The sequence below is a fragment of the Phascolarctos cinereus genome, unplaced genomic scaffold (assembly GCF_003287225.1).
Source record: "Phascolarctos cinereus isolate Bilbo 61053 unplaced genomic scaffold, phaCin_HiC Scaffold_9;HRSCAF=440, whole genome shotgun sequence".
Classification (NCBI taxonomy): Eukaryota; Metazoa; Chordata; class Mammalia; order Diprotodontia; family Phascolarctidae; genus Phascolarctos; species Phascolarctos cinereus.
The window spans coordinates 33,339,718-33,367,505 of NW_027556402.1; the positions used below are offsets into that span (position 1 = coordinate 33,339,718).

Sequence of the window (27,788 nt, forward strand, 5' to 3'; positions counted from 1 at the left end):
TGTAAAAGTACCGTTTCTAGGAGCATTAGTTTTCACCCGGTCTTGTGCCCATGCCCCCTTCTTTAAGGAGGAACTGAATCTCAGAATGAGCTCCTGAGTCTTTACATAATGACTGGCCCTACCAGAGGCGTGAGTCACACGCTGTCTGGGAACAATGTTATATTGTCTATACTTCACCTTCTTGCAGGCCATGTGGATAGAAGGGTCAAATAGACAGGACTGTGCTTTCCTTGAGTGGCCGTTATTTTATATGGACACTACCTGGGTCTGGGTGAGACTGATTCTTATCGTTCCTTTGTGAAGGGGGGCCTAGGCAGAGGAACTAAATTTGAATCCTGGTCCTGCACGGTCTCGGACAAATTACTTCTCTGAGCGTCAGTTTCCTCATCTGTAAAATGGACTAGGTGACCTTTGAGGACCCTTCCAACTCTAACTTGATGAGTCCCTGAAGCATTGTATATAGTTAAGTTGGCTTGTCTGTTCCTCTGGGGAGGGGGTCCCATTGTACAGACCGACCAAGATGGATAGCACTCAATGAAATTGAGCAGGTTCAGGGAAGATACAGGTTTTAGAGCAGAACTCATTCTGCTTGGATAAATCCCCAAGAAACACACCCTTCAGACTGATAACACTGGCTGAGCCAGAGGTGGAGCTAGGGTCATGTGCTTTCAAGATCCACAGAGAGCTGGGAACCTCTGCAGACTTTACACTCCAGGGTGAGAAGTACTTTCAGGTCCTGACTGTAAGATCAGCCTATTAGCTCCCGGAGCCACCTGGTGGTTAAAGGCATGTCCACTAACATGCACAGAATTCCACTGGCTGCCAAGGATGCCTCCTGTCACCACTTTTGAAAGCCCCAGATGATGCTGGTGTTGGGGCTATGCTTCTTTCTCACTGCACACACGGAGAGTTTATAAAAAACAGACACCAGTTAATGTTTCCTTTTTATTCTTGCAGAGACAGACAATTCCTTTTATGGCCTCATTGTCCAGAAATCCAGATTCCTCAGTTTCTTATGTCCGTAGTTCATACATGCGTATTAAGGCAAATTCTCTGCCCACTTTGGTAAGTCTGCACCTTGGGGCAGCAAACTGCTGTCAATTCAATTAAATTCAACAAACATTTAATAAACACCTACTATGTGTAAGGCACTACTGCACTGGGACACTGGGAATCTAAAGGCAGAAGGGAAAAATAGTCCCTGCTTTCAAAGAGCTTACATTCTAATGGGAGACACAAGTAAACATATAAGTAAAGACAAGACAGTCTGTGGAAGGAGATGGCACTAACAAGTAGGGGAAGGAGGAAATGCTTTCTGTAGGAGGAGGCCCATGAGGTGAGCCCAGAAGGAAGCTGACAGTCCTTAGCAAGATGAGGCAAAGGCCAGGAGGGAGTGCAATCCAGGCACGGGGATGGGGGGGTACTACGCAAAGGTTTGGGGCAGGTGATGGGATGCCAAGCTGAGAAAATAATAAGCTATTTTAGCTTGAAGTGGAGTATTGTGGGGGTGTTTGGAAAGTTAATCCAGAGCCAGACTGCCAAGGGCATTATGTGTCAAAACGAATGATTTTCATTTTATCCTAGAGAGCCATTGAAGATCTGAGGAGAGTCGAGTTACACGATCGTGGTCAGTCCTGTGCCTTAGCAAGATTATTGTGATAGCTGAGTAGAGGATGAGTTGGATAAGGGAAAGACTGGAAGCTGAGAGTCCAACGAGGGGGCTATTGGAACAGTCCAGGCGAGGGCTGATGAGGGTCTAAACCAGTGTGGGGGCTACGTGAGTGGAGAGGAGTAGACAGATGCAAGGAATGTTGTGGACCAAACCAAGTGAAGCAATGAAGTCCAAAGGGCTACACAATGTGAGAAGATTTCCTTTGAAGAGGACCGTGTAAACGGACCTTAAGTCCCGTTGTTTGATGGGGGGGATGATGGATGACAGCCAAAAATGGCTTTACATCACCCACGGTCTGCAGATACAGAATGTCACCACTTAGCTCTGCATGCCTACTACTACCCATGATGCTTAAAATAAAAAAATAAACTTAAGAACCAAATAGATAAATATTAATTAGTAAGACAGGCCATAAAAAGTCTTATAAAAAACAGCAGCCTGTTTCTCCTTGATTAGACAATTTAGTTGGTAAAAAAAAAAGAGTTGTGAATTTAACATGTTAAGAAAAGGCTTTGTGATATCTTAATTGAAAATTGCTAGAAAAACTGACTCCTTGTAATTGTATTTACAAATAGCACATCTGCCTGTTAAGCAAAGCTCTTCTTACAGCGGGCCAAGAGCCACTGAAGATGAGGAAAAAGTTCTAGAAAAGCAGAAACGCATGGAAAGCGTCACCCTTTTTGTGGCTGTTTGACCCAAAACAACATTGAGGGAACATCAGAGTTGACTGACTCAGTTATTTTTTTCCCGTAGCTTTTTACAAAAATCTTAAATATGCAGAAACGTGTAAACACTGCGCTCTCTGTGAGCAGGTCCCAGGCCATGCCGCCCTATGTCTTCCGCAGGGACACACAGATTCAAGTGAAATCTATCAGGCGTCAGGTTCAAAACCAGCCATCCGAAGAGCTCTCGGCCTGAGGGGCAAAGACCGCCTTGCACATGTCAGAGTTCTCTTGATGAAGAGGGAATTCGGATCCTGGAGACAGCTTTTCTTTTCCTTTTTGGAAGACGTAGCCCTTGCCTGTCGAAAGTCTCTCATACCTAGTCACGTATCGTCTGCAAAATTCACATTAAAGTTACATTCCTGGCCAACGTGCCGCATAAAAGGCTCCTCTCCTCCCCGACCACGTATTGATTTAGATTATAAAACTCAGACCTAAAGCTTAGTCTCCAAAGTGATTTGAGATAGAAGAGTATCTTTGGGTTTTTTTTCCTTTAGATTGGATCTTGAAGTGGAAACAGTTGGGGTAGTTTTGGAGAGAGGAAGAACTGAGTTTGAATTCTACCTCAGATGCTTACTAGCTGTGTGACCCTGAGCAAGTCATGAAACTTCTATCTGCCTCAGTTCCTTCACCAGTAAAAAGTGCTATACACATGTACATGTATACATGCAATATATGAAAGTGTGCAACTGTTCAAAACAAGGGAAATTTTCTGCGTGAATTTCAGTGTGGTGTAGGGAATAGAGAACTGGTGTCTCACTGAGGAAGACCCAAAGTCAAGTCCCGACTGACCCACTGTCCTGGCTGTGAGACCCAGGGCAAAGGTCACTTAGCCTCTCTTTGCTCTACACAGCTCATTAAGAATGTAAGTTGCCCAGCAGGCACTGATGAGAGTGATGCTGTCAGAGGGACTTCTTTGTACAATGTCCCCTACACTGGTGAATTCACAGGTATGGACCAAAGAAAGGAAAATCAACCAGGTTCTTACCTGAAAGGTGCCTCCTGTCTGTCCATCTGCATGCACACCAAGAAGGGATACTGTGAAAACTGCACTGTGGATATAAACTCCAGGCCTGCTTCAGTTTCAAAACTGACTTCTTGGCCGGCATTCACAAAGGAAGAATCTACCGTGATGTCCCCAGTCACTGCGAGAGCCACCCTACAGATGAAGATAAAACAGAAGTTAACATTTAGCAAATCTAGTTGTGTTGTTCCATCATTCAGTAGCATCCGACCCTTCGTGACCCCAAGGACCAGGCCTTTCTGTCTTCCACTAGCTCCCAAAGTCTGTCCAAGACTATGGTCATTGCTTCCATGACACTAACCTATCCATCTCATTCTCAGCCATCCCCTTCTCCTTTTGCCTTCAATCTTTCCCAATAAGCAGCTATAATTTCTCAGTCTGAATCTGAAGAATTCAGATTCAGATGACCAGAAGAAAAGGGTGAAGCTGAAGGTTGGTGTCTTACAGGGCTGTGATAAAAGTGTACCATCGTAACCACAGCCAGGGCTCACTGAAAATGGGGAAAGGGGCTCTTAAAATAAATATGGGGCTTCACCTCCCCAGCCCCTGACAAGGTCTCAATTCTAAGCATTTCAAAATGACACACATCCTAGTTGTAGGAACTGTCAGGGAAAGGGAACTAACTGCTGAGTACCAGAAAACTAAGGATATGTGTGACAGCCCATGTATCTCACTCTTCCCACAGATTTAAGAACTGTTATTGACCAGACCTGTGATTTCAAGAGAATGCAAGTTCCTTTGGAGTAGTCTTTGAATCCCAAACTCTAACACAATGTGTCATACAGTGGGTGCTTAAGAAAGGCTCATTAATTAATTGAGTTCATAGGTTTGAGACGTTCCCAGTGAGGAACAAGCCCCTGCCAATGCAGATCGGCACTTTTTAGCATCTTAGTGTCAGAGTTGCTTGGAGCACTGAGAGGTTGAGGGACTTTCCTAGGGTCACACAACTAGTATGTTTCAGAGACTGAGTTTATCAATCTGACAGAATATAAGCTCCTTGAGGACAAGAGTTGTTTTCTTTTTTGTTTTTGTATCCCCAGTGATTAGCACAGTGCCTCCCACATGACAGGCACTTAATACATGCTTGTTGCTGGATTACTGATTCAGAGGAGGCCTCTCTATCCATAATGAGGGCTTCATTTAATGAACTCATGACAAAGACAACATTTGTGCAAAAGTGCGAATAAAAGGGGCTCTCTGATCAACTGAGCATGTCCTTGGACTCTGGTTGTATCTTCCTGTGGTACACGCGGACAAGACCTCTTGGTGCCTCCTAGAACAACATTTACTGATACCGTTGATGGGGTCTTGCTGCAGGAAGAATCGGTTTGCAACATTTTATACCGCATACCAAGATAACATCAAGACGGGTCCATGATTTAGACGTAAAGGGTTAAAACTACAAGCAAATTAGGAGAGCAAGGAATGGTTTATCTGTCGGGTCTGTGGAGAAGGGGAGAACTTACGACCAAACAGACAGAGAACATCATGAAGTGCAAAATGGATCATTTTGATGACATTAAATTAAAAAGGGTTTGCACAAACAAACCCAGCACACCCAAGATCAGAAGGGAAGCAGAGAGCTGGGAAGCAATCTTTACAGCCGGCGTCTCTGATGAAGGCCTCATTTCTTATATATATATATATATAACTGAGTCATATCTATAACAACACAAGTCATTCTCCAACTGATAAATGATACAAATAGGCAGTTTTAAGATGAAGAAATTAAAGCTATCTATGGTCATATGAAAAAAATGTTCTAAATCACTATAGAGAAATGCAAATTAAAACAACTCTGAGGTACCACATCACACATATCTGATTCAATAACATAACAAAACAGGAAAATGATAAATATTGGAGAAGATGTGGGAAAACTGGAACACTAATGCATTGTTGGTGGAGTTGTGAACTGATCCAACCATTCTGGAGAACAATTTGGACCTGTCCCCAAACAGCTATAAAACTGTGCATACCCTTTGATCCAGAAATACCACTACTAGGTCTGTATCCCAAAGAGATCATAAAAAAGGGAAAAGGACCCACATGTACAAAAATATTTACAGCAGCTCTTTCTGTGGTGGCAAAGAATTGGAAATTGGGGGGATACCCATCAATTGGGGAATGGTTGAACAAGGTATAGTATATGAAGGTAATGAAATACTAATTCCATAAGAAATAGTGAGCAGACAGACTTCAGAAAAACCTGCAAAGACTTGCATGAACTGATGCTGAATGAAGTGAGTAGAACCAAAACACTGTACACAGTAACAGGAACATTGTGCAATGACCGACTTTGATAGACTTAGCTCTTCTGGGCAATGCAGTGATCTAAGACAATCCCAAAGGACTCATGATGGAAAAATGTTATCTACATCCAGAGAAAGAACTAGGGAGTCTGAATGCTGATCGAAATGTACTATTTTCTGTTTCTTTTGTTGTTGTTGTTGTTGTTGTTTTTTCTTTCTCATGGTTTTTCCCTTTTGCTCTGATTCTTCCTTCACAACATGACTAATGTGGAAATACATTTAATATAATCACACATGTATAGACTATATCAGATCACATGCTGTCTTGGGGAGGTGAGAGGGAAGGAAGGGGTAAAATTTAGAACTCAAAATCTTATGAAAGCAAATGTTGAAAACTAAAAATAAATAAATATATATGTTTTTTAAAAAAGAAGAAATGGTTTGCTCATACTCTAATGGGACGGGCTGTTCTTTGTGCTAACCTATCAATGAGAGCCCACAAAGCCTTTTAGCCATTTTGGTTTTCTGCCTTTCAGCAAAGCTAGGATTAGACCAAGGTCATGGTAAGGTAAGCTTTTTTTTAGCCAGCACTTTCTCTAGTAAGTGTGTATTTAGAGTCAATATAAAACTGCTTCTTGGAAACAGTCACCTGTATCTACTTTTTTTTTTCTTTAAGGTTGAATAGCAATTGATATTTGAATAAGTATAAAATGTCATTCGTTTTTCAACTTCCTAAAGTAGGGGACAGAATAGACTGTTTTAAAGAAAATGTATAAGCCTGGTAAATTCTAATTGCTTAGGTCAAATATTCTGTTGTCTTTTATTATATTTCAGTGATTATTTCCAAAGCAAAGAGCTTTGGGGGAAACTGGGGAGAGTTCAGGCAATGTCTTGCCTCTTCACCATCTTGGCTCTGCCTCCTCCCAAAGCAAAGAGCCTTGGAAAGCTCTGCATAGAAAATATTGCCAAAAAAGTGGATGTTATCTTCAGTGAAGGTCTTAATTCAATTGGTGTGCCCTCTGGTGGCCTGTTCCTTTCTCATATCTCATTTCTAGTCATTTCTGGAGAAAGCTGGAGTGGTAGTGACCCCTTTTGGCAACCCCAATCACAGTATTTCTTTTTGGAGTAAATATTCTGCTTTTGGATAGGTATCAATTCCTAGGACCGCTGTCTAAAATAGATATAATTTTAGATTTTATTACTCCTATCCATCTCATGCCATCCATATGTTTAAAAGTCAGAGGAGACTAAAAAATGAATGAGCTTTTTATTTATTCTTGGTAAAATTTACTTGTTGGGAACTTTGTGGAAAAAACTGATAGTTTAGGTACAAGTTAGATTAGATGACTTCTAGGCTCCATTCTAACTGTGAGTCTTCTATTCCAATAACCAATATGGAAAATAATCATACTGATGATCTCATATATATATGTTGTTTTAAGTCCAGAATAAAAATCTTTTATTCAATCCAATCAAATGAATCTATCTTCCTACAAAATGAAAGGTAAAGGAACTGGGATCATTTTTGCCTGGAAAAAGGGAGGTTGATAGATGTCAAAGTCATCTTGAAAACTATGAAAGTACACAGCAAGAAAAGAGACTAAAAGTGACCTGTTTTCAATAAGGAAGTGAAAGAGGAATGGGTAATATGTAATATGAATACGTTTTGCTGTGTAGGGGAATATCCTGGCAGTGAGATGTTAAACACTACGATGAGTTTCTAAGAGAGGTTGAAACAAATCCCCCTGTATTCTACATGACCCCCATTCTTTTGCTCAGTGGTTGAGCCAAAGTGACCTAACCTGCAGCTCCTCAGAAATGACTCCACCTCGTAGAGTTCTGCCTTTGTACACTGTCCCCTAGGCCTGTGACACAACCCCTTCTTACCTGTACCACTCAGAAGTTCTAGTTTCCATCAAAATTCATTTCAAGCAAGACTTTTTCAATAAGACCTTTCCAGATCCCTCTTCCCCCAAACTGCCTTGTTGTGTTTGTTTTTGTACATATTGTGTATCTCCTTAAATGTGGGCATGTGGTCTCCCTTAATGGAATGTAAGCTACTTGAGGGCAGGGATCATTTCATGTTAGTCTTTCTCTGGTACATTGATGCTTAATAAATATTTATTGATTGATTTATTCTACTATAAGCTTTAAACTTAGAATACATTCTCAGCTAACTGAGGCAGCTTATTTGTTGTCATCACTAAGGGCAGGAATGTGGTCACATCCAGCTCTGTGATATTAAAACTTATAATCAAAAAGCACAGCTGGTGGAGCCGAGATGGAGGAGTACGGGCAGCAACCCAACTGAGCTCGCCCAACATTCCCCTCTAAACAACTTTAAAATTACTCCTCAAACCAGCTTTGGAGCAGCAGAGCCAACGAGAGACAACTTAGGATGTCTGCAGGGGAGGTCTGTGACACCAAGGTGGGCACCAGCCCATACCACAGCACACTATGACCACTGATCAAATGGTCAAAGATGGTGCAAGCAGGCAGTTTGGGGAAGAAGAAATCAAAGTTATCAACAGTCACATGGGAAAATGCTCTAAATCACTACTGATTAGAAAGATGCAAATAAAATAACTACGGTACTACACCTCACACTTATCAGAAATGACAAAGGCTGGAGGGTATGAGGAAAAATAGGGATACTAATAAACTGCTGGTGGAGCTGTGAACTGGCCCAAATATTCTGGAGAACAATTTGGAATTATTCCCCAAAAGCATAAAAGACTTATCATACATTTTGACTCAGCAATACCACTACTAAGTCTGTACCCCAAAGAGACCAAAGAAAAAGCAAAAGTACCTATATGTACAAAAAATTACAGCAGCTCTTTCTGTGCTGGCAAAGAATTGGAAATTGAGGGGATGCCCATCAGTTGGGGAATGGCTGGGCAAGGTGTTGGATATGACTGTGATGGAGTACTATTGTGCTACAAGAAATGATGAGTGGGGTGGTTTCAGGAAAAAAATACAGCAATACCAAATGAACTGATGCAAAATGAAGTAAGAACTGGAAGATCATTGAGCGTAGTAACAACAATGTTCTAAGGATGATTAATTGTAAAAGACTTGGCTACTCTGATCCAACATAATTCCAAAGGACTCTTGATGAAAAACTCCTATCCATCTCCAGAGAGAAAACTGATAAATTCTGAGTGCAAACTGAAATATAATTTTCTCACTTTCTTAATTTTTTTTTGCTTTTTTTTTTTGCAATATGGGTAATATGGAAATATGCTTTGCATGATTTCACACACATAATTGATATCATTTTCTTGCCTTTCAGTGGGTTGGGGAGGGTTTGGAAGGAGGAAGACAATTTGGAACTCAAGATTTAAAAAGAACAATGGTTAAAATAAATACTAAATTTATTTTAAAAATTTTTTTGGCTAGGCAATGGAGTTAAGTGACTTGCCCAGGGTCACACAGCTAGTAAATGTTATGTGTCTGAGGCTGGATTTGAACTCAGGTCCTCCTAAATCCAGGGCCAGGGCTCTATCCACTGCACCACCTAGCTGCCCCTTATAAATTCATTTTTTAAAAAAGAAAATTTATGGAGGCAAGAGTTAGAATGTTTAGTGCAAGAAACAAGGATGCCAGTGAATTATGGATTATGGGAGAGACGGAATAAAGCATGAGAAAACTGAAAAGCCAGGAAGAGGCGAGGTTATGAAGGGATTTAAATGGAAAAATAGAAAATTTTATATTTGATCATGGAAATGATAAGGAGCCACTGGAGTTTATGAAAGGAGTGGTGGGGTTAACATGGTTAGGTCTGTGTTTTAGGAAGATCATGTTGATAGTTAAGCGAAGAGCGAATTGTAATGGGCAGAAATTTGAGGCAGGGAAACCAACTGAAATGTTGCAATTGTCCAGGTATGAGGTAATGAAGGTCTTCACTACGGTGATGGCCATGACCAAGGAGAGAAGAAGGTGCCTATGATATTACAAAGATATTACAAAGGATAACACCTAGGTTTTAAACCTTGGTGACAAGGAAGATGATGGTGCTCTCCATAGTAACAGGGAGAAGGACTGGAGAGAAAGATAAGTTTGGTTTTAGACATGTCCAGTAATCAGTTGGAAATAAGAGTCTGGAAGCTAAGGTGTGATAAGTAGATCTAAGTATCATCAGCATGGAGATGATAATGAATCCATGTGAGTTGATAAGATCACAAAGGGAAATGCAGAAAAAAGAGGGGGGTGGAAAGAGAAGATAGGGCAGAGTTTTAAGGGACATCCACAATTACTTGGATGAAGATTCAGCAAAGGAGTCCGAGAACGGGCAGGTAGGAGGTAAGAGGTCTTATTTCTTAAAAGTTTATTTAATCTTTTGGGTTTAAACATCTACTTTTTTTTCTTAAGCTGGGAATTGTGATAAAGCTATTGATCAACTATATAAAAAAGAACAGCTATTTTATATAATAGCTTAAATCCTGAAAAGAAGTTCAGATTTCATTTCTATGGTTCTTGGATCACAGTACATGTTAATATGCTCACCGGTTTTTCACTCGGGTTTTAGACTCGCGATACCACAGGCTGAACTCCATTGCACCTGAAATATCAATAGTCAGACCTCCCTGGAACTCCACATTGGCTTTCAGCCCAGACTGCAACTGGATCACCTAGAAGCAGAGAAGAAGCCACATGTTAATGCAGACACTTTCCAAAGGCACATTTCCATTAGGCCTCCATCTTCTCCTCCCCCCACCCCCAATGGAAATTCAGAATGGAAAGTTGCAGTTGGAAATACTCAGAGTCAATTTTCAAAACATGGCAAAATGTTAAGTTTTCCATTGGGATGCCATTTAGGACGCACATTTCCCAGTGCACAGAAAAAGGTCGTATCTTCCACTAAAAGAGGGATGAAAATAATGTTTAAAATCTAGGTGATCAAATAAATTTATTTTAAGAACTGTGATATTTTCTTTGAGTGCCAAGAAACCTAAGACTAATGAGTGATTTATTCCCATTTCGTTGTGTTCTTTTCCACAACTGCTATTATGATTACAAGCTGGGAGAGAGGCTGACTACCTTATCTAGACTTTGCATATACTCCAGCACGAGCAGAGCAGTATTCATAAGTCAAGTTTAATCAATATTTGACAAATGAATGAGTTAGTTAAACAAGTCCAGCATTTGGGAAGTGTTATCAGATTTTTAAAAAAATCTTACAGGTGGAAACAAAAAAATACCCTATAAAGAATTAATCAATCAACAAGTATCAATGAGCCATGCCCTGTGCCAGGGATACAAAGATAAAAAGGAAACGGTCCCTGCCTTCAAGAAGCATATATTCTACAGGGAAAAAACCTACACACATATGAGTATATATACAACATATTCAAAGTAAGCACAAAACAGTTTGGGGAGGAGGAAGATTAGGCACGGACACCATGTACAGCCTTGCTCCCCAGGAGTGACCTTGGTAAAGTACATACTCTCTCCAGGAATGGATCACTTTTAATTTGAAAGATCTAAATGATGGCTTCCTTATATAATACGCAACCTCTCTCCTCTGAATTCTCATTGGTATGTTCTCATTCACTGCATGGAAAATTTTAAGATGGTCATTTCTTAGGAGGAGAAAAGGTCCAGAAGCCAAGAAAAACCCACCTTTCCTTGACCCAAGATGCATTAAGCAGAGCCTGGGAGCAGAGGGATGAGTCAGCTGGCCTCTCGAGGCACTTCATCCCCACTCACATCCTGTGTGAGCTCTGGACACCTGTGTCCTGGTGGCCAAACTGGCAGTAAGAAACCTCAATTATCAAGGTGGTGTGCAAGTTCCCGGAACTGATGATCAAGTCAGGAAAGGGCTGGGAGGGTAACTTAAAATAAAGCCACAATTAGAGATTGCTGTTTGACATTTGTCATGGCAGCAAGTCAGCAGCAGAGAGTACTTGGCTTTACAGGCGTTTTCCAGACCGATGCTGGCCTTGCCCAAGCTGGGCAGTGTGGTGAGAGGCCCATACCCTCTGGCCAGGGTCTGTGGTGACAGTTGCCTCCAGTTCCTGACATTTTCAGCAAGTGCAGATCAGGGAGGTGTCTGGGTGGGGGTCAGTTTTAGAAGGGATAATAGACCCAGGGCCGAGGAACACCAGCCTGAGTTTAGATAGTCATGCAAGACTTGGAACATCACTGCTACTAGCAAGATGGCCAACTTCTTTATATAACTGACCTACTCAGCCTAAATCAATTATCTTTTCATGCACTACAAAACAAAATCACCCCCCTCCCTCCACACAAATAGCCCATATTTTACTCTCTAAACGAAAAGATAGATGCCAGTCTACCAGGATTCCCCACAAATGAGGCAGGAAATCTTCAGCAAAGGTGATAGAAACCTAATTACTGAGGAACTCAAAAAGTATAATTGAGGCTTGCCCCTAATTTCAGTTTAAAAGATAATTTCAGATGAAAGTCCAAGCTTCTCAGTGCATTCACCTGTACCTAGTTAAGCATTTGAGAGCAGAAGTGAAACTCCCTATATCTCTGCTTAGGCTACACTATTATGATGGTTGGAGCTTAATGAATTATAATTAATATAAAGGAAAATGAATAATAGCCAGAGAAAATTGCACATAATACATTCTCTCAGTCACTTCTCTCCAATTAGTGGTGCTTCAAAATCATGTCATCCCTGGTTCACTAGCATTCCTTTTCTTTCCTTCATTTCTCAGGGTTGAGATGCCTAGATTGGAGAATGGGCTGATTCTTACCTCACTGCTTTATATCCAGGGGTCTCACACCCCAGATCTAGAGCTGGGAGAGCCCTCAGAGGTCATCTATATCAATAAATATATTTTCAATATTGTACAGAGGAGGAATAATCAATAATCAATATTTTGCAGAGGAGGAAACCAAGGCTTGGGCAGATTAAGTGATTTTCCTGAGGTCACACACTTTCTCTTTCCTCCATACTCTCAATCTAGCCATCTACCAGGACACCAGGCCTAGACAGCTGTGGGCATCTAGCCATTTGCCCTGATGTGAACTCTCTCCTCTCCTGCCCCTCTCCTAGCTCTTGCTTAGGGAATAATATTTAATTTGGCATTAACTTCGCTAATGACAGGGCACAACCATCTATTACCCTGTAAGCCCGCTTATAATCCCTGTAACTGCCCTGGACCAAAGCTTCTGTCCTTGGCCCCTCTTCCCTATGTATTTTATACCACCGGTAAGCTTTTTAAAGGCAAGGCTTGCGTCTCTGTTCTATTTGTAACCCTATTCTGTGCCTGACACACAGTAAGTGCTTAACAAAAGCTTATTGATTTATCAAGCTTAAAATTCATCTTGCTGGGTATCCTAAGATACTATTTGAAGAAAAGTCAGTCTGTCTAATGTGAAAATATGTTTAATAGGAATATATATGTAGAGCCTATATCAGATTGCATGCTGTCTTGGGGAGGAAGACAGGGAGGGAGGGGGAGAAAATGTAAAACTCAAAAGCTTATGGAAGTGATTGTTGAAAATCAAAAATAAATAAATTAATTAAAAAAACAATATTGCTGTTACTGTTAAAAAAAAAGTCAGTCTGTGATAAATGTATATACCATGGTGCTCACACTGCGTAAATACTGAATGCTAAAACAGACCCAGATTCAAGAAAGCTCTTCCCATGGCCACAGTCCTAATACCTGGCATCAATATAGTGCTTTAAACTTCAGAGTTCTTTTATGTTACTTATGCCACGTAACGACCCTATGAGGTAGGTACTACCAGGTATTAGTATCCTCATTTTACAGATGAGGAAATGAAGAATCAGAGAGGTCAAGTATCTCGCCTGTGGTCACACAGTGTCAGGGTGGGATCTGAAGCCAGGTCTCGCTGATTTCATGACCAGCACTCTCTTGACTAAAGCAATGCTTTCTCCGTAAGCTAGTGTGCCGTTTCCGGGGAGAAATGGTCTTGTTTCATTGTGGCTTTTGATGAATGTTTTAAGCTTATAGGAAATATAATGGATCCTTGAAGAACAGGCCTTCTACATACCAGGCGCTGTGCTAAATGCTGGAAAAACTGCTTCATGACTGAACTCAGAGCACTGGCTTGGATCCTTGTGGCAGGGCTGCCAGAGGACTATTTTCTTGATGAGATTATGATGTATTGTACTGTAGTACAAAGGAATTCCCCTTTATCTCCTGAATTGCAAGAAAGTTCTTTCATACAGACAGCAGCAGCATTTATACAGAATTCATCTAGTGCTACAAGGTTTGCAAAGCATTTGATAATATCATCTCATCTGATCCTTACAACCCCGGGAAGTAGGTACAATTATCATTCCTTATGCCAGTTAGCATATAGGAAGTGCCTAGGGTTATGGTTTTGTAAGATGCTGTGAGAGAAACATCAAAGTATTATTGTATTTGAGACGATGTCTCAAACTTATTGGATGGCTCAACCCTTTTTCTGAGAACTACACGATACAGAGGACAAGCGTGTGAATTTGCTCCCCATATTCCCCCTTGCTCAATTTAGTACCAGAAGACTTGGTTCACTTTCGGGCTCAGCTACTCACTAGCTCTGAGATCTTGGGTGATCTTGGACCAGTCTCTTTGCCTGCTTGAACTTCAGTTTCCTCAGCTCTAAAATGGGAATAATAATAATAGTCCCCCTACCGACATCATGAGGTTGTCGTTTGGACCCGGTGAAGGAACATGGGCACGGCACTATGATGTACATCACAAACATAAGCGGTTCTGCTTCAGGAACAAACTTCTCGTGGGCACGCTTCACTGCCACACTTTGGACAGCAGGCTCTTTCCTGGCTACCAAGAAGCTAGCTACCCACTTAGCTGATTTTTGCCAGCCAGATGGCTTACTTTGTCTGAGTAGCAATACTCCTAGCACAGGAGGGCAAGCACAGAGTAATCCATCTACCCTGCTTGGTAGAGCAGGGCACTGCTGCCAAACTCTCCTTCAATGTCAGCACTTGACCTAAAGTGATCTGTGTCCCTGCTCCTGGGAGCTGCAAGTCAATCCATCACTGGTGTGTTCTTCAAAGTCAACTGGGCCTCAAGCGACATGCTTACCCTCACACTCACTGGAGTCCTGCCAGAGGAGGGGAAAGTCTGCTTATTGCGCTCTGGTTTAACAAAAGGAGAGTATGCCCATCTTTCCTCCTGACTGATTCACATGCTGGAGCATGGCCCCGATGGGACTGGCTCTGGATTCAGCTCATCCATCCTCACTGACTGACCGCCATGGACAGAAGATGCAGCAGGTGGGATGGAGCTGTCTTGGGACTCATCTTCTCCAGTGCAGTCCCCCCATCTCCATCCATGCTTCTGGGCATTTTCTCTTATCTATCCTGTACGTATCTTGCTCACACATGGCTGTCTTCAAAGCATCTCCTCCATCAGTCTGTGATGTCCTTGAGAGAGGGCCCGCTTTTTGTTTCTTTTTGTATCCCCAGCACTTAGTAGGGTGCCTGGTGATCTTAATGAATGTTTGTTGATTGACTGTTCAGCATGAGACATGCCTAAATACATTTTAGGTTGTTTTCAAGAGACATCTATCATCAGTACAACATTCTCACAGAGGCTGGATTACAGTGTGAAATTCTGACATGATGAAAGAATTAATCTTGAGGGAGCTGAAGTAAAACAATCTCTTCGCTTTTCTAGCTTCCAAGTCCTACGATTCTATCATAAGAGCCGATATTGTATAACTTTTAGCTGAAATAAACAAGTGATAACAAAACAAACAAAAGTGAAAGAATCATGTCACTGGAAGTACTTTAGAAAGCATCTACTCAATGCCTCTCACTTAATGGGGGAAGAAATAAAGATTCAGAGATTGGATTGAACCAAGGTCATGAAGAGAGAGACATGGGAAGTGAGGGTGGGGGGACAACAAGCATTTATTAAGCTCCTGCTATGTGTCAGACACTGTCCTACAGATATCTCACTGGAGCCTCATCACAACCCCAAGAAGTAGGCACTATTACCAGCTGATATGCTCTCCTGATTTCCGGTCCAGAGCTCTGCATTTATTTTTTTAAGTTAATACAAATAAACCAACAAAAAGAGTAAGGCTTAGAGTTGCTAAGCATACAATCCAGTAAGTAACCTTTTACATCTACACTCAGTCATGTGTTGGACCCAACTCATATTAGATCATGACAGCCTATTGTTAAATTTTCAGTGTATTTACAAATGAGAAATTATCAACCCTACAAATTAGAGCTTGATTTATGATTTTGTTGATTATCTAGACTTAATAAAATGATGGAAAAATTGTTAATAATGTTAAAGAGCATCTTATGTACACCTCCCCCCAGCTGTTAAATACTTACCAGCACATCCCTGCCAATATCTATGATACAGTACCATGAATGTTGTTCCTAAAATTGTCATACTACAAGAGTCATGAAACTGAACTGATATATTTCAAAAATATTTTTGGCAAAATGTTTAAACCAAAAGGACTTTTTTAACCTTCTTTAATCATTCAAATATCCGTTCCCCAAGCATCTCAGGTAACTGAAGTCTGACTATGAGAATAGGTTTTTTCCCTATTGTTAAAGCCCTATGTTATCAGATTCTGAGCTAAATAGGGATGTTGATAAAGTCCTTGATGAGGAAGATAAGGATAAGGTGAATAATAAAAGGAATCCCATTCTCCACAAGTGTTGGAATAGGAGGGGAGCCATTTGAAATTTTACTAATGTGAGTAAATTTTACTTAAAGTCTTCATGAAATGTGATCCTGGGGCTAATTTTAGGACCACTGATGTAGAGCTGGAGGAATCATGGAGACCACCTGGACTAATCCCAAATATACAGATAAGGAAAGTGAGGCACACAGAGGTTAAGTGGCTTGCCCAAATACCCACAGATACAGGGAGAGGCGGGATTTGAATCCAGGTGCTGATACCATAGTCAGTGATTTTTCCACTGTATCAGCAAAGCCACTAGTCTAGCAATGGTAAAGACTGGCAGCAACAGCAGATGTGAATTTCGATGTCGTCTCATCCCAGCATCTGCCTTCAGGCCAGAGTCTGCTCTGAGTTTTCTTGTTCGGCACAGCCAAGGGACAGGACAATAGCATGCCTGCTTCATGACGTCAAAGGTGGCTTCCTCCATATTTCCTTTGTGCCATCAGTACCCATACTTTCCCTTTGTGCTGAAGGATGAGAAGGGCATTTCTTAGTAAATGTACAAATGTGCAAGAGGCTCCTTGGTGCTCACTGATGACCAAAAAAGAAAGGAGGCAGAAGGTAAGAACCAAGTGGAGATGGGGGAGAGTGGCGGCGGCTTCATTCGTTACCTGTGAATAATCTGTCAGAAGGATAAGTCCCTTCACCACACTGATGGGGTCCCCGGATGCTGACAGCACCTTGGCCATCAAGTCACTGTATCCGTTGAAAAAGGTAACAGGTTTGAGTTGGACGTCAAACAGGATGGCAGACATGCCAGCGAAGGAATCAAGGTTCTCCTCGCCCTCATCAGGGGTGGCTGCAATCAAGGCTTCTAATCCTTGAGCTTCAATAACCACCTAGGAAGAGAAAGACAACCACAACATCCATGGCCTGGCTGCCCAGGGAGAGCACAGCTCAGTGGATGGGGGACATGGGCCATGGCAGTTAGCAGCTGGAGAGCCCAAGCGACTGCTTGAAAGGTCAAGCATCTAGAGCAGAGGATCTTAGCCTTATCTGTCACCCCTTGGGCATCCTGGAACCCTTTTCAGAATAACCTGCTTTAATAACTGAAGGAAATAGTAAATTTCAGTTAGAGATTAATAAAAATAAAGATGTATTTTTTTTCTATCCAACTTCATTAGACTCCCTGAAATCTATCCTGGGGTCTGTAGACTGCAGGTTAAGAACACTCAATCTAAAGAAAGATATCTGGTATATAAGGGAGGGTTAGGGGAGGACAAAGAAAAGAACTGGTCAGGATGAGAAAGTGCTTTAATCTGTACTGTGGAAGATGGCATTTACTCTGCTGAGACCACAGAGCCATTGGAATATTGAAGCATAACCAAGAGAGGATCACAGGTCTGGACCTGGCAGAGAGCTCAGAGACGGTTTAGTACAATATGCTCATTTCACAGATGAGGACACTGAGGATGAGCAAGATGAAGGAGCTTGGCAAAGAGCACCCGCCTTGAGCTTTAGGTCACGGCGTGGTTACTGACCTCAGAGCCAGGAGGCTTATGCAGCTGAATTCTCTCTTAGAGGATGAACATCTAATTAAAATGCAGTAAAGTCTGCGAAACAGTGCTCAGTTCCATGAGTTAGCTTGCCTGAGTTGGGAACCCCAGCTGGATCCCTTAATGTTCCAGGGATTCTGGAGAAATTTCACCTGGAAGGCTTAAACCTATGCTGTATATGAGGGTCTAGAGCAGACGGGTCCTTAGTGGGAGAGGGAGGCCCAGTGGGGTGGAGGGAGGAAGGACACTCAGTTGACCTAATCCCTCTGGGGAGAGCCTCATGTCTTGGGAACTCTACCCAGATTTTCCCTCTGAGTGCAGAGACTTGATTCCCTTTCCCCTTTTCTTTTCATTGGGTTAGAGAAGGCTTTTGCAAGGACTGAGATATGAAGAGCATTTTGTAAAATGCTGACTGCTTGCTAAAACTGTATCACCTTGCATTTGGGAATGAATGTTCTTTTTCAGTCCACTAGCTATAGTAAGCCTGCATCCTTATGGAGAAATGCTAGTTTCAAGATTCTTTGAGAATGGTGCCACATGGACTTTGTGAAAAGCACTCTGGGTTTGATTTACAGGGGACTATAAATGCATAAGTTCACAACGAGGTATTTTTCATCAGTATTATTCTGGACAATGAAAAGAACCATATTTTTTTTGGATGAGGCTAAAGGCCTGGAAACTGGCCATCCATGAGTGTTATGTTCTATTCTTTCCATCTCTAGAAATACCATGGAAAGAACACAGCTAACTTTTTAAACTTGTCATATTAAATTAGTTAGTCTAAGAAAGTCGGGTACTCCTTGTGACATGATACTGGTAGAGGAAACACCCAAATAATTACTACTTCAGGTTCTAGGGAATTACATTCGTAGATCAAGTCAAACTTTTGTGATAAAGGTGAGGGACAAGGGACACAAATGGTATTTTGTTACAATGTGATTCTGGTAGTGAATTGTTTCATAGGTTCAATTTTTAAAAAGTCAGACATATATCTAGTACATTTACTGATGTCTCTTGCAGAAAATTTTACCATGGCTTAAACCAAAATCATTACTAACCTTAGTTTTTATTATAGCGTCCACCTTCGGTAAATTTTGACCTCAGCCCAATTTTTTTGTTTGTTTAGTGAATGGGAATTACCTGGCTAGCATGAAGATGAGTATCTCCAAGAACTGAAAGATGTTCAAGTTACTTCTCCTTAAAATACCAGAACCAGAATAGAGAATATCGAGGCTGTAAGTGGATGCTGAAAGAGAATCACCTAACGGAAACAAAAATCCAGGTTGTAAGTTAGTAATGATGCCCCACAAACATTCCAAAGCAAACACACAAGCCAGGGGGCGGAGGAGAAAAGAACAAGGGCCATTTGTCTGGTTACATACGTTCCACATAGCCGGTGTAGGCAGAGGAGGAGCCACTCTTGGAGAAGCGGTCGTAATTGTGAACAACCATTTCTTTTAGGACTCGCCGGACCATTTTGCTGCAATAAGCAAAAAGAGAAAGCTTGCATTTTAGAGGTAACACTATGGCTCTTTTCCAAGTTAAATTTGGCTGGGCTTGGAGGATGCAGTACGGCGAGACAAAAAGAAAGACTAAATCTTCCTAATGCTATTCTAAGACTAAAGGAGAGGAAGGAGAGAAAGACATGTTACAGCTCAACTCTTCTATTCCTTTGACGTTTGGAAATTAATTCACTGCAAAAGTGAGAGTTGTGAGAGGGTATCCAGGAGAAGAGGAACCTGCTGAGGCTGATTAGGTGGCTGCACCCCATTAATAGGATGCAACTTGTATGAGGAAAATGAGTGTAGGATTACTGAACCCTTTGTGTGGAAGATGTACCAAGGCAGAGGTGCTCTAAGATATTGGTAGAGTGAAAGCAAGTGGCCTTTGAAGTCTGAAGGACCCAAGTTCAAATCCTGCCTCTGGCACGTGCTATTGGTAAGACCTTGGACAAGTGACTTAACCACCGGGGCCTCAGTTTCCTCATCTGTAAAATGAGGGTGTTGGTAGAAGGTCCTAGTCAGGATTAAATCTATGACCTATAGACCTCTATGGGTTTTTTTCTAGATCCTCTTAGAAGATCACTAGTTAAGGAATTGCAAAGTAGAAGAAGAAACTGAAGCTCAGAGAGGCCGTAATTTGCCCAAGGTCCCTCAGAGCCAAGGCCCTTGTGACCTGCTCAGTCCTATGCTCTTTGCATTTCACTACATGGCCTTCCTTTGTATTTTAAGAATTTGATACTAGGACTGGCTATAAAGAGAGGCAGTGTGGCGTAGTAGATGAAGAGCTGGCCTTGGAGTCATGTAGACTGGCTACATGACCCTGGGAGGGGTCTATGGGGAAATGTTTGACAATTGAGAATGCAGGACACATTTCAGGTTAATCTTCACTATGAACATTTTCTCCACCATTTTCTTAAAGCCTAGACAATCCACAAAATAAACTGAGCCCGGATTTGCAACATCTGACACTGCTGAGGTGTTCACATTGAAAATCTGACAATCTCCTCTAGCTGGCTCCATCAAAGCTCTGGACCAAGTGCCTCAGGTACTCTCTAAGAAAAATGGCAAAGAAGAGGTGCCTGTCTACATTGGTAGAGGGAGGTTCCTCACTGGTGTTCCCTATACCAACAAAATCACAAATCTGGTTCTTCCTGGGCTCCCTCCGTTGGACCCTCCCCTTCCCCCCCCAAACCGCCCACAAAGCTATGAAAGTAGGTCCTTCTGACCATGAGGCAGGTTCTCCATCCATCGCACGACGCTACCCCTTTTTATAACCAGTCCTAGGAGATAATGCAAAACAAAGCAGCATGGTGGGGATCAGAGTCCTGGGTCACTGGGCACAAGAAGCCTCTGGCTCACTGAGGGATCATGGGAATTTTACCACAGCTTCTCTGAGCTTTGCTTTTTTTGTTCTAGATACTGGACAACATAAACCCTGAGGTCCCTTGGCACACATACAAAAGACCTAAGGGAATGAACAGTATTCATGTTTTGGGGTCTCCACCTCCCCAAGATTAGAAAGACAGCAGAGAGAAGAGATGGTTTAAAAACAGGTGCACCGCTGGGAGGCACTTGTCTACAGGCTGCTTTCCGGGCTGTCCCTGAAGCACCAGCACAATACTGATGTGTGTGTGTGTGTGTGTGTGTGTGTGTGTGTGTGTGTGTGTGCGTGTCTGTGCGTGTCTCTTCTCCAGCCTGCTACGTGCCATCTTCAGCAGATCCTCAGCCTACTCTTTAGTGCTGGACAATGGGACACCACCAACCTTGGCCTGGTCCCAGACAGACCAGCCGAAGGGATACTCTACCTTGGAGGCAACTGAAAGCGCAGAATGTCCTGGACCACTGATAGCATGTATTTGTCCATTTCTTTGGGGAGCTCGCCGATAGAAAGCAGGAGGTTTTTGACTTCCATGTAAGACGGATTATTATTCAGGATGATGGTGGCTGCGGTGGTACGCACTGTCTTTTCATGGATCTTCCGATTCTGGTGGTAAATCCTGTTCATGACAGTCTTCACCTGGGCACAGAAAGATCCCTTTTAGTCAGGGCAGATCTAGCTCTTTGGCACCTAGAGTTCCATTCGAGGCTGGAGGGCAGCAAGGGGGTTCTGGCAAGACTGGCGTTCACAGCAGTTCCCTGGCACAATTCTCAAAGGATGCTTTCCTGCCTTCCTGCTTTCCTGCCTTCCCTGCCTTTTATTTTCCCTACCCTAAGTCACCATAGAAAATCCACTGTGAATGAATGCAGCATTTTGTGGTCACAAATGGTGCTTTTTTGTTTTCGTTTTCAGAGAGGCAGCTAGGTGGTCCAGTGGATAAAATACCTGGCACAGTCAGGGTAGACCTGAGTTCAAATCCTGCCTCAGACATTTACTAGCTGTGTTACCCTGGACAAATCACTTGACTTCTCGGCTTCGGTTTTCTCATCTGTAAAATGGGGACAATAACAGTGTTATTGTGAGGATTAAATGAGGTAGCTACGTGTAACTACTTTACAAACCTTAAAGTGCTACATAAACGCCAGCTATTGTTATTAGTTAAAAAGCATTTGAGGTGTCTAGATGCCACACTAACCGCGTGACCTAGGGCACATCACTCAACTTTGGAAACCTTTGGGAAACTGAGTCTCCCCACCTGCAAAATGGGGATAAGAACAGCACCTACCTCACATGGTTGCAGTGAGGATCAAAAGGGAAAATACCTGCAAAGCACTTTGTAAACTTTAAAACAAGACACACGGCAGCTGAGAGCCTGCTGCAGGTGTAACACTGTGCCAGGCGTGTGGAGGCTCCCTCATTCCTCAGACCAGAGCCTCAGACACCTGCTCTTGAGTCTAGTCATGGAGATCACCTGGGGAGGGTCTAGGGGCACTAAGGTATGGGATCAAACAGCAGTGCCACATTTATCTGGAGCACACACACATGCACGCATGCACGCACGCACACACACACACACACACACACACACACACACACACACACACACACACACACACACACACACACTCCGCTATTTGGTTAATCAATGACTTTGGAGAGACCACAAAGAAGTCAGAAGGGCTTCTTAGCAAGCACAATGGATGTCTCAAAGTCTATAGAACTTTATAAGCATGCCTAATAAACCACACAAATAAGAGAAAAAATAAGTGACAAAAATAGTTAACAAAAATTCTTTGCCTTGATGGAAAGGTAAAAAAGACCTTTGAAGCAAGGGAGGTCATTTTATATAAATTATCGGAAGGAAAAAAAAAGTACCCGTTAACTTGCCTGGTTCTGCAATTACAAGTATCCTTTTAACTGTCCCTGCAACACTGATAACTGCAGAGTCAATCCTGGTTCCAGGAAAGAAAGCCCTCTCACCTCTGGCCTCTAGGTTTTCATACCAGAACTAGGGACCTACCTCTGCCTCCCACCCACGTGCTAGCGGGAGAAAAAACAAATCAACACTAGAGCTGTCTTTGTATTTATTTGGCATATATTTGGCTATTTACTTATGTGTGCACATGTTGTATTCCAAGTAGAATGAAAGCTCTCTGAGGGCGGCTTTGTTTTTTGTCTTTGTATTTCCAGGGCCTAGTGCCCTAGGAGGCACTAAATGAATGCTTGTTAAACTGAACCAAATTAATCATCTCTTTAAAAAATATGTATATTTAATTGTTCTAATTGTCCAGGCTATGCTTCATGTTATTGGCTGCGTATAAAGCAGTCCCAGGGACATGGAAAGGTGAGAACCACTGGAAAACATCTCCCTCTAAAGCCTGAGTTCTGTGCTCAGGACCACGTGGCATGGTATGATGTGGTCCAAAGGTCTGTGACTGTGCCCATGTTTGTGATGGGACAAAGAGGCAATCAAAAACATGAAAGCTGATGTTAGAAGCGACCAAAATTCTTTGTTAGAGCTGTCTATGAGGCATATGATACATTACTATTATTATTATTACTTTGCCTTTTGGTGAGGCAGTTGGAGTTAAGTGACTTGCCCAGGGTCACACAGATGGTGTCACGTATCTGAGGTCAGATTTGAACTCAGGTCCTCCTGACTCCAAGGTTGGCGCTTATCCACCATGCCACCTAGCTGCTCCTGACAGATCATCATTTTGAGCAAAATTCAGGTGAACTGAGTGAGGGTGGTTTTCATTTCACTTAAATTGATTCAATCCATGAACATTTATAAAGCACTTACTATGTGCCAGGAAACATGCTAAGTGCTGGTGATACAAAGACCAAAATGAAACAGTCTTTGTTCTCAAGAAGCTTAAGATCTGCCCAGGCAAACAATATGTATAGAAATAAATGTACACAAAAGAAATGCAAACTAATGCAAGGTACTTGAGGGGGTCACCAGTAGCTGGCAATAAACAGAAAGGCCTGATGTAGGAGGTGGCAGCTGAGCCCAGCTTTGAAGGAAGGGGCAGAGTCACAAAGGGAGGGCATTCCAGACACGGGGCATACACCTAGGCAAAGGCACAGAGACAGGAGATGTGAAGAAGAGACAGGGACAATTGGGCTGGACTATCATGCGCGGAAGGAAATAACGGGACACAAGCCTGGTGAGGTGGGCTAGGGCCATGTCGTGAAGGGCTTTACGGGGCAGAGCAGCGGCATTTGACCCCAAATGTGACTGGGAGCCATGGGAGTCGATCGGTTAACGGCAGCTTCTGGGAACTTTGGGGCCACCCGGTAAATCTTCTTACCTCATTGGTGATGAAAGAGCTGTCGTATCTCTGAAGAGCCGTCGCAGCCAGATGGCCGATGGTTCCATCATCCGACTCCACATATTTTAGCAGCAATGGGATGCCTTCCGGAAGAAGAGCATTCTTCAGAGCTAACAGATACATCTTAATGTCTTCCTTTTTGTCTGATTTTTCAAGGCCTCCCAGGATCAGCTTCTTGGCTTCAACCACTGCCTAAAGAGAACACAGACACCATCTCAAGACTCTGCAGGGCGGCTTCGGGGAGGTGGGGGCTAGGCAAGCTTTCTACTCCAGCCAGGTCCCAGAAAAGCTCACACCCCACTTCACTTTCAATCATTTATTTCTTTGATGATATTCTTTACAGCACTTCACTTGGATGAGAAAACTAGGACATTTCTCCCAGACACAAGGGGTGAAAGAAATCTAAATTAAGCTCACTGTTTTAAAACAATATCCTGAGGCATATTTAGAATCAAGGAGCATCATTGGCAATAGGTCTACTAATGTTCTGACATATTCTGGATGTCCAAAGTCATATTTTTCATGCTCAAAAGCAAGTAGAATGTAAGCTCCTGGAGGGTGGCTTTTTTTTTTAATGTGTGCCTTTATACATAGTCCCTAGGTGTCTCTGTCACGTGCTGAATTTTTAGCAAATGTCTATTGAACGGAAAACTATTTCTAAAGCAGAAATTGTCACAGTGAATCAGTGGTCAGTTACACCACATTTTAATGATATCATCAATCAAGCAACAAGGATTTGTTAAGCACCTACTATGTGGCAGGTACTGTGGACAAAGGAAACAAAACCTGCTCTCGGGGGCCTCTAAAACTAACGAGGGTTTTGGAAGTTCAGCCTCGCTTCAGGTGTGCTTAGTGCTGAGATTATGGGTGTCAGTTTTCAGTTCTTTTCTTTTTAATTCAATTTTATTTTATTTTCCGGATTTCATTCTCTTCTTCTCACCCTCTCTGTCCCAACACACACTGAGGAAGCAAGAAAAACAAAACCCGTCACAAATATGTATAGTCAACAGCAAATATATGTGTATGTGTGTACATACACGCACGTACATCTACACACATACATGTACTGCTTACTCTGTGCCAGGCACTGTGCTAAGTGCTGTACAATTATTGTCTCATCTCATCATTACAATAACCCTGGGAGGTCGGTGCTATAATTATCACCATTTTACAGTTGAGGAAACTGAAGCAACAGAGGTTAAGTGACTTGCCCAAGGTCACCCAGCTAGTAAGTGTCTGAGGCCTTTCTACCTCCAGGCTCAGCACTCTGTGCACTGCCCCTCCTTGCTGCCTCATGTTAAGCAAAAAGGAAACAAGTCCAAGCTAAAGGAAATCAGGTCTAAATGACAAGGAAGCCAGAATTTCTGTCACTCCCTAATGTCCTTCAGATGGATGGGGACCAGAGCTCTGACATCACTGGTATAAGGTCAGCAGAGTTTCTCTGCCAGTGCAGGCAGAGGACGCCCCTTTGGCACCTTCTCAGCAGCTTAGAGTCTCAGAGGGCTGCCAGAGACACTGAAAGGCGCCACAGCCACAGAATCAGTGTGCCTCAGGGGCAGGACTCGAACCCAGGTCTCCACAGCTCTCAAGGCTGGCTCTCTGCCTTTCTCAGCCATTACTAGATGACATTAGGTAATATGCAAAAGGCAAATGGGACTTGGATCCCAACTGGATGAACTCTTATCTCTGCTTGAAGTTAAAGTCACACCTGTTTGCGTCTTTCTCTGTTTCAAAACTTCCCTAGTTTAGCTGGGGGAAGGGACAAAACACAATAGAAAATGACTTTGAAATTTTAACATTGGCAGGGGGGGTAAAGCCCATGTTTTCATAAGCTCAGCATCTGTAGAGCAGAAAAAACAGCTTTGTTTGATGTTGAGCAATCTGGCTTTCCCTTTTTCAATCATCCTTGGAAGGTGGCTGCGGGTGTGTGGGGGTGTGCGTGTGTGTGCGTGTGTGTGCGTGTGGTGTGTGTGCGTGTGTGTGTGTGTGTGTGTGTGTGTGTGTTTTCTTAAAAGAATACAGAGATTTGAATATAAAAGTTCTCATCATAAAAAAAATGGAGAAGGGAAGACAACATCTTGTCCTGTTTGCTACTGCTAGGTGGAGAATTCTTAACCAAGGAGTAGGGGAGCTCAAAAAAGAGGATATAGACCATTTTAGAATATATAAGTTTATAAAAATGTTTACATTAACAAAACTGATGTGGTAAGGATAAGAAAGATTGGCAATTGGGGGAAATATCTTTGTATTGCTAATAAAAGTCTGATATCCCAGATGTAGAGAACTAACATAAACATATAAGACTGAGAGTCACTCCACAATGTGTCATCACTAATAATCAGAAAAATGCAAATTAAAACAACTCTGAGGTTTCACCTCACACCTAGCAAACAGTCAAAGATGAAAAAAAAAAGACAGAAACAGTCGATGTTGGAGGACTATGAAAAGACTAGGCCAGTCATGTATTATTGGTGGAACTGTGAATTACTCTGAACATTCTGGAAAACAATTTGTACTTATGTGAGGAAAGTCACTGAACTTTCCACACCCCTCGATCCCACAACATGGCATATATCCCAAGGGAGACAAAGACAGAAGAACAATCTCATGTAATCAAACATTCATAGCACACTTTTTCGTATCAGCAAAAATAACTAGAAGGTGGGTCCCCATCACTTGGGGAATGGCTAAACCAACTGTGGCACATAAATGAAGTGGAATATTATTAGACCAAAATAGAAAATGAATATGAGGAATTCAGATAAACATGAGAGTACTTGTGTGAACTGATGCAGAGGGAAATAATCAGGACCAGGAAGCAAGGTGCACAGTGACAAAAATGTAAACAAAAACCCAGACATCACGTAAGTGTCCTGACTAATCTTGGCTCTTAAGACGAGAAAAGGAAATGAAGCTCTCTCCTTTTGTTGAACCAGTGGGGATACGGTGGGGAGATGAGGCTATCAGACACACTCACTATGTCATTTAGCTTTGCATAAGTGTTTCCTTTGTGACAAGGAGAGGCTTACCGAACAGGCATGTGCAGGTGGGAGTGGGGGAAGGATGCACTGTATTCAGAAATGATGACTATTTTAAAACAAGAGGAATCAGTAAAGCTTTAATTTTCAAAAAATGAATACGCAGAAATCTGGCAGATTTCCCAAGCAAACGAGACTTTTATCATATGAAATCAAAATGTACAGATCGAAGACGCATGTAACACCTAAGTAATTAGAAGTAATTAAATAAAAGGTTTTCAGTGTGAAAACTGGATTTACAGGGGGTTGACTTCAGCCCTCATGGGTTCTCATGAAGGCTTGTCTACATCCAAGAACAAAACTGGACTTAAGGCCCTATGCTAGGCATAAAACAAGCACTGGTAGGATGACTGACAGATTGTAAAAGACATCAGCAAAACGACTGTCACTTACTGGGGCCTTGCAGGCTTCACTCTGGCACAGTTTCTTGACAAGTGCACCGATGGTGATGACGACTGTTTCTCTGACGTCTTTGCTTCCAATGGGGTTCCTAAATGTCTTCTGTTAGCCAAATGGAAATAGATGTCACTGATATATTTAAATTTTTCTGCAGTGTATAAATAGGTAGAGAAATACATATTCTACTGTTCGAATAAAATGTTTTTAATCCTCCTAAAATGCTCAGTTTCATGCTTTAGGACCCCAACACATTTTCCAGAACCATAACGAGGGTAGAGGCAGCTGGTGCTTTGCTCCAGGGCCCC

General features: G+C 42.3%; 1 protein-coding gene across 1 annotated transcript in view; it reads right to left on the reverse strand.

Moving 5' to 3' along the window:
• Positions 1 to 931: 931 nt before the first annotated feature.
• The window catches only part of MTTP (microsomal triglyceride transfer protein), a 75,836-nt gene continuing 48,979 nt past the window's right edge, over positions 932 to 27,788 (reverse strand). Inside the window, 10 exon segments of the mRNA XM_078148451.1 lie at positions 932 to 2,728; positions 3,383 to 3,553; positions 10,180 to 10,304; positions 16,947 to 17,174; positions 18,972 to 19,000; positions 19,003 to 19,092; positions 19,214 to 19,311; positions 21,139 to 21,350; positions 24,026 to 24,238; positions 27,478 to 27,585. Of these exon segments, the coding sequence (XP_078004577.1) occupies positions 2,557 to 2,728; positions 3,383 to 3,553; positions 10,180 to 10,304; positions 16,947 to 17,174; positions 18,972 to 19,000; positions 19,003 to 19,092; positions 19,214 to 19,311; positions 21,139 to 21,350; positions 24,026 to 24,238; positions 27,478 to 27,585 (1,446 nt within the window). The 3' untranslated portion in view covers positions 932 to 2,556.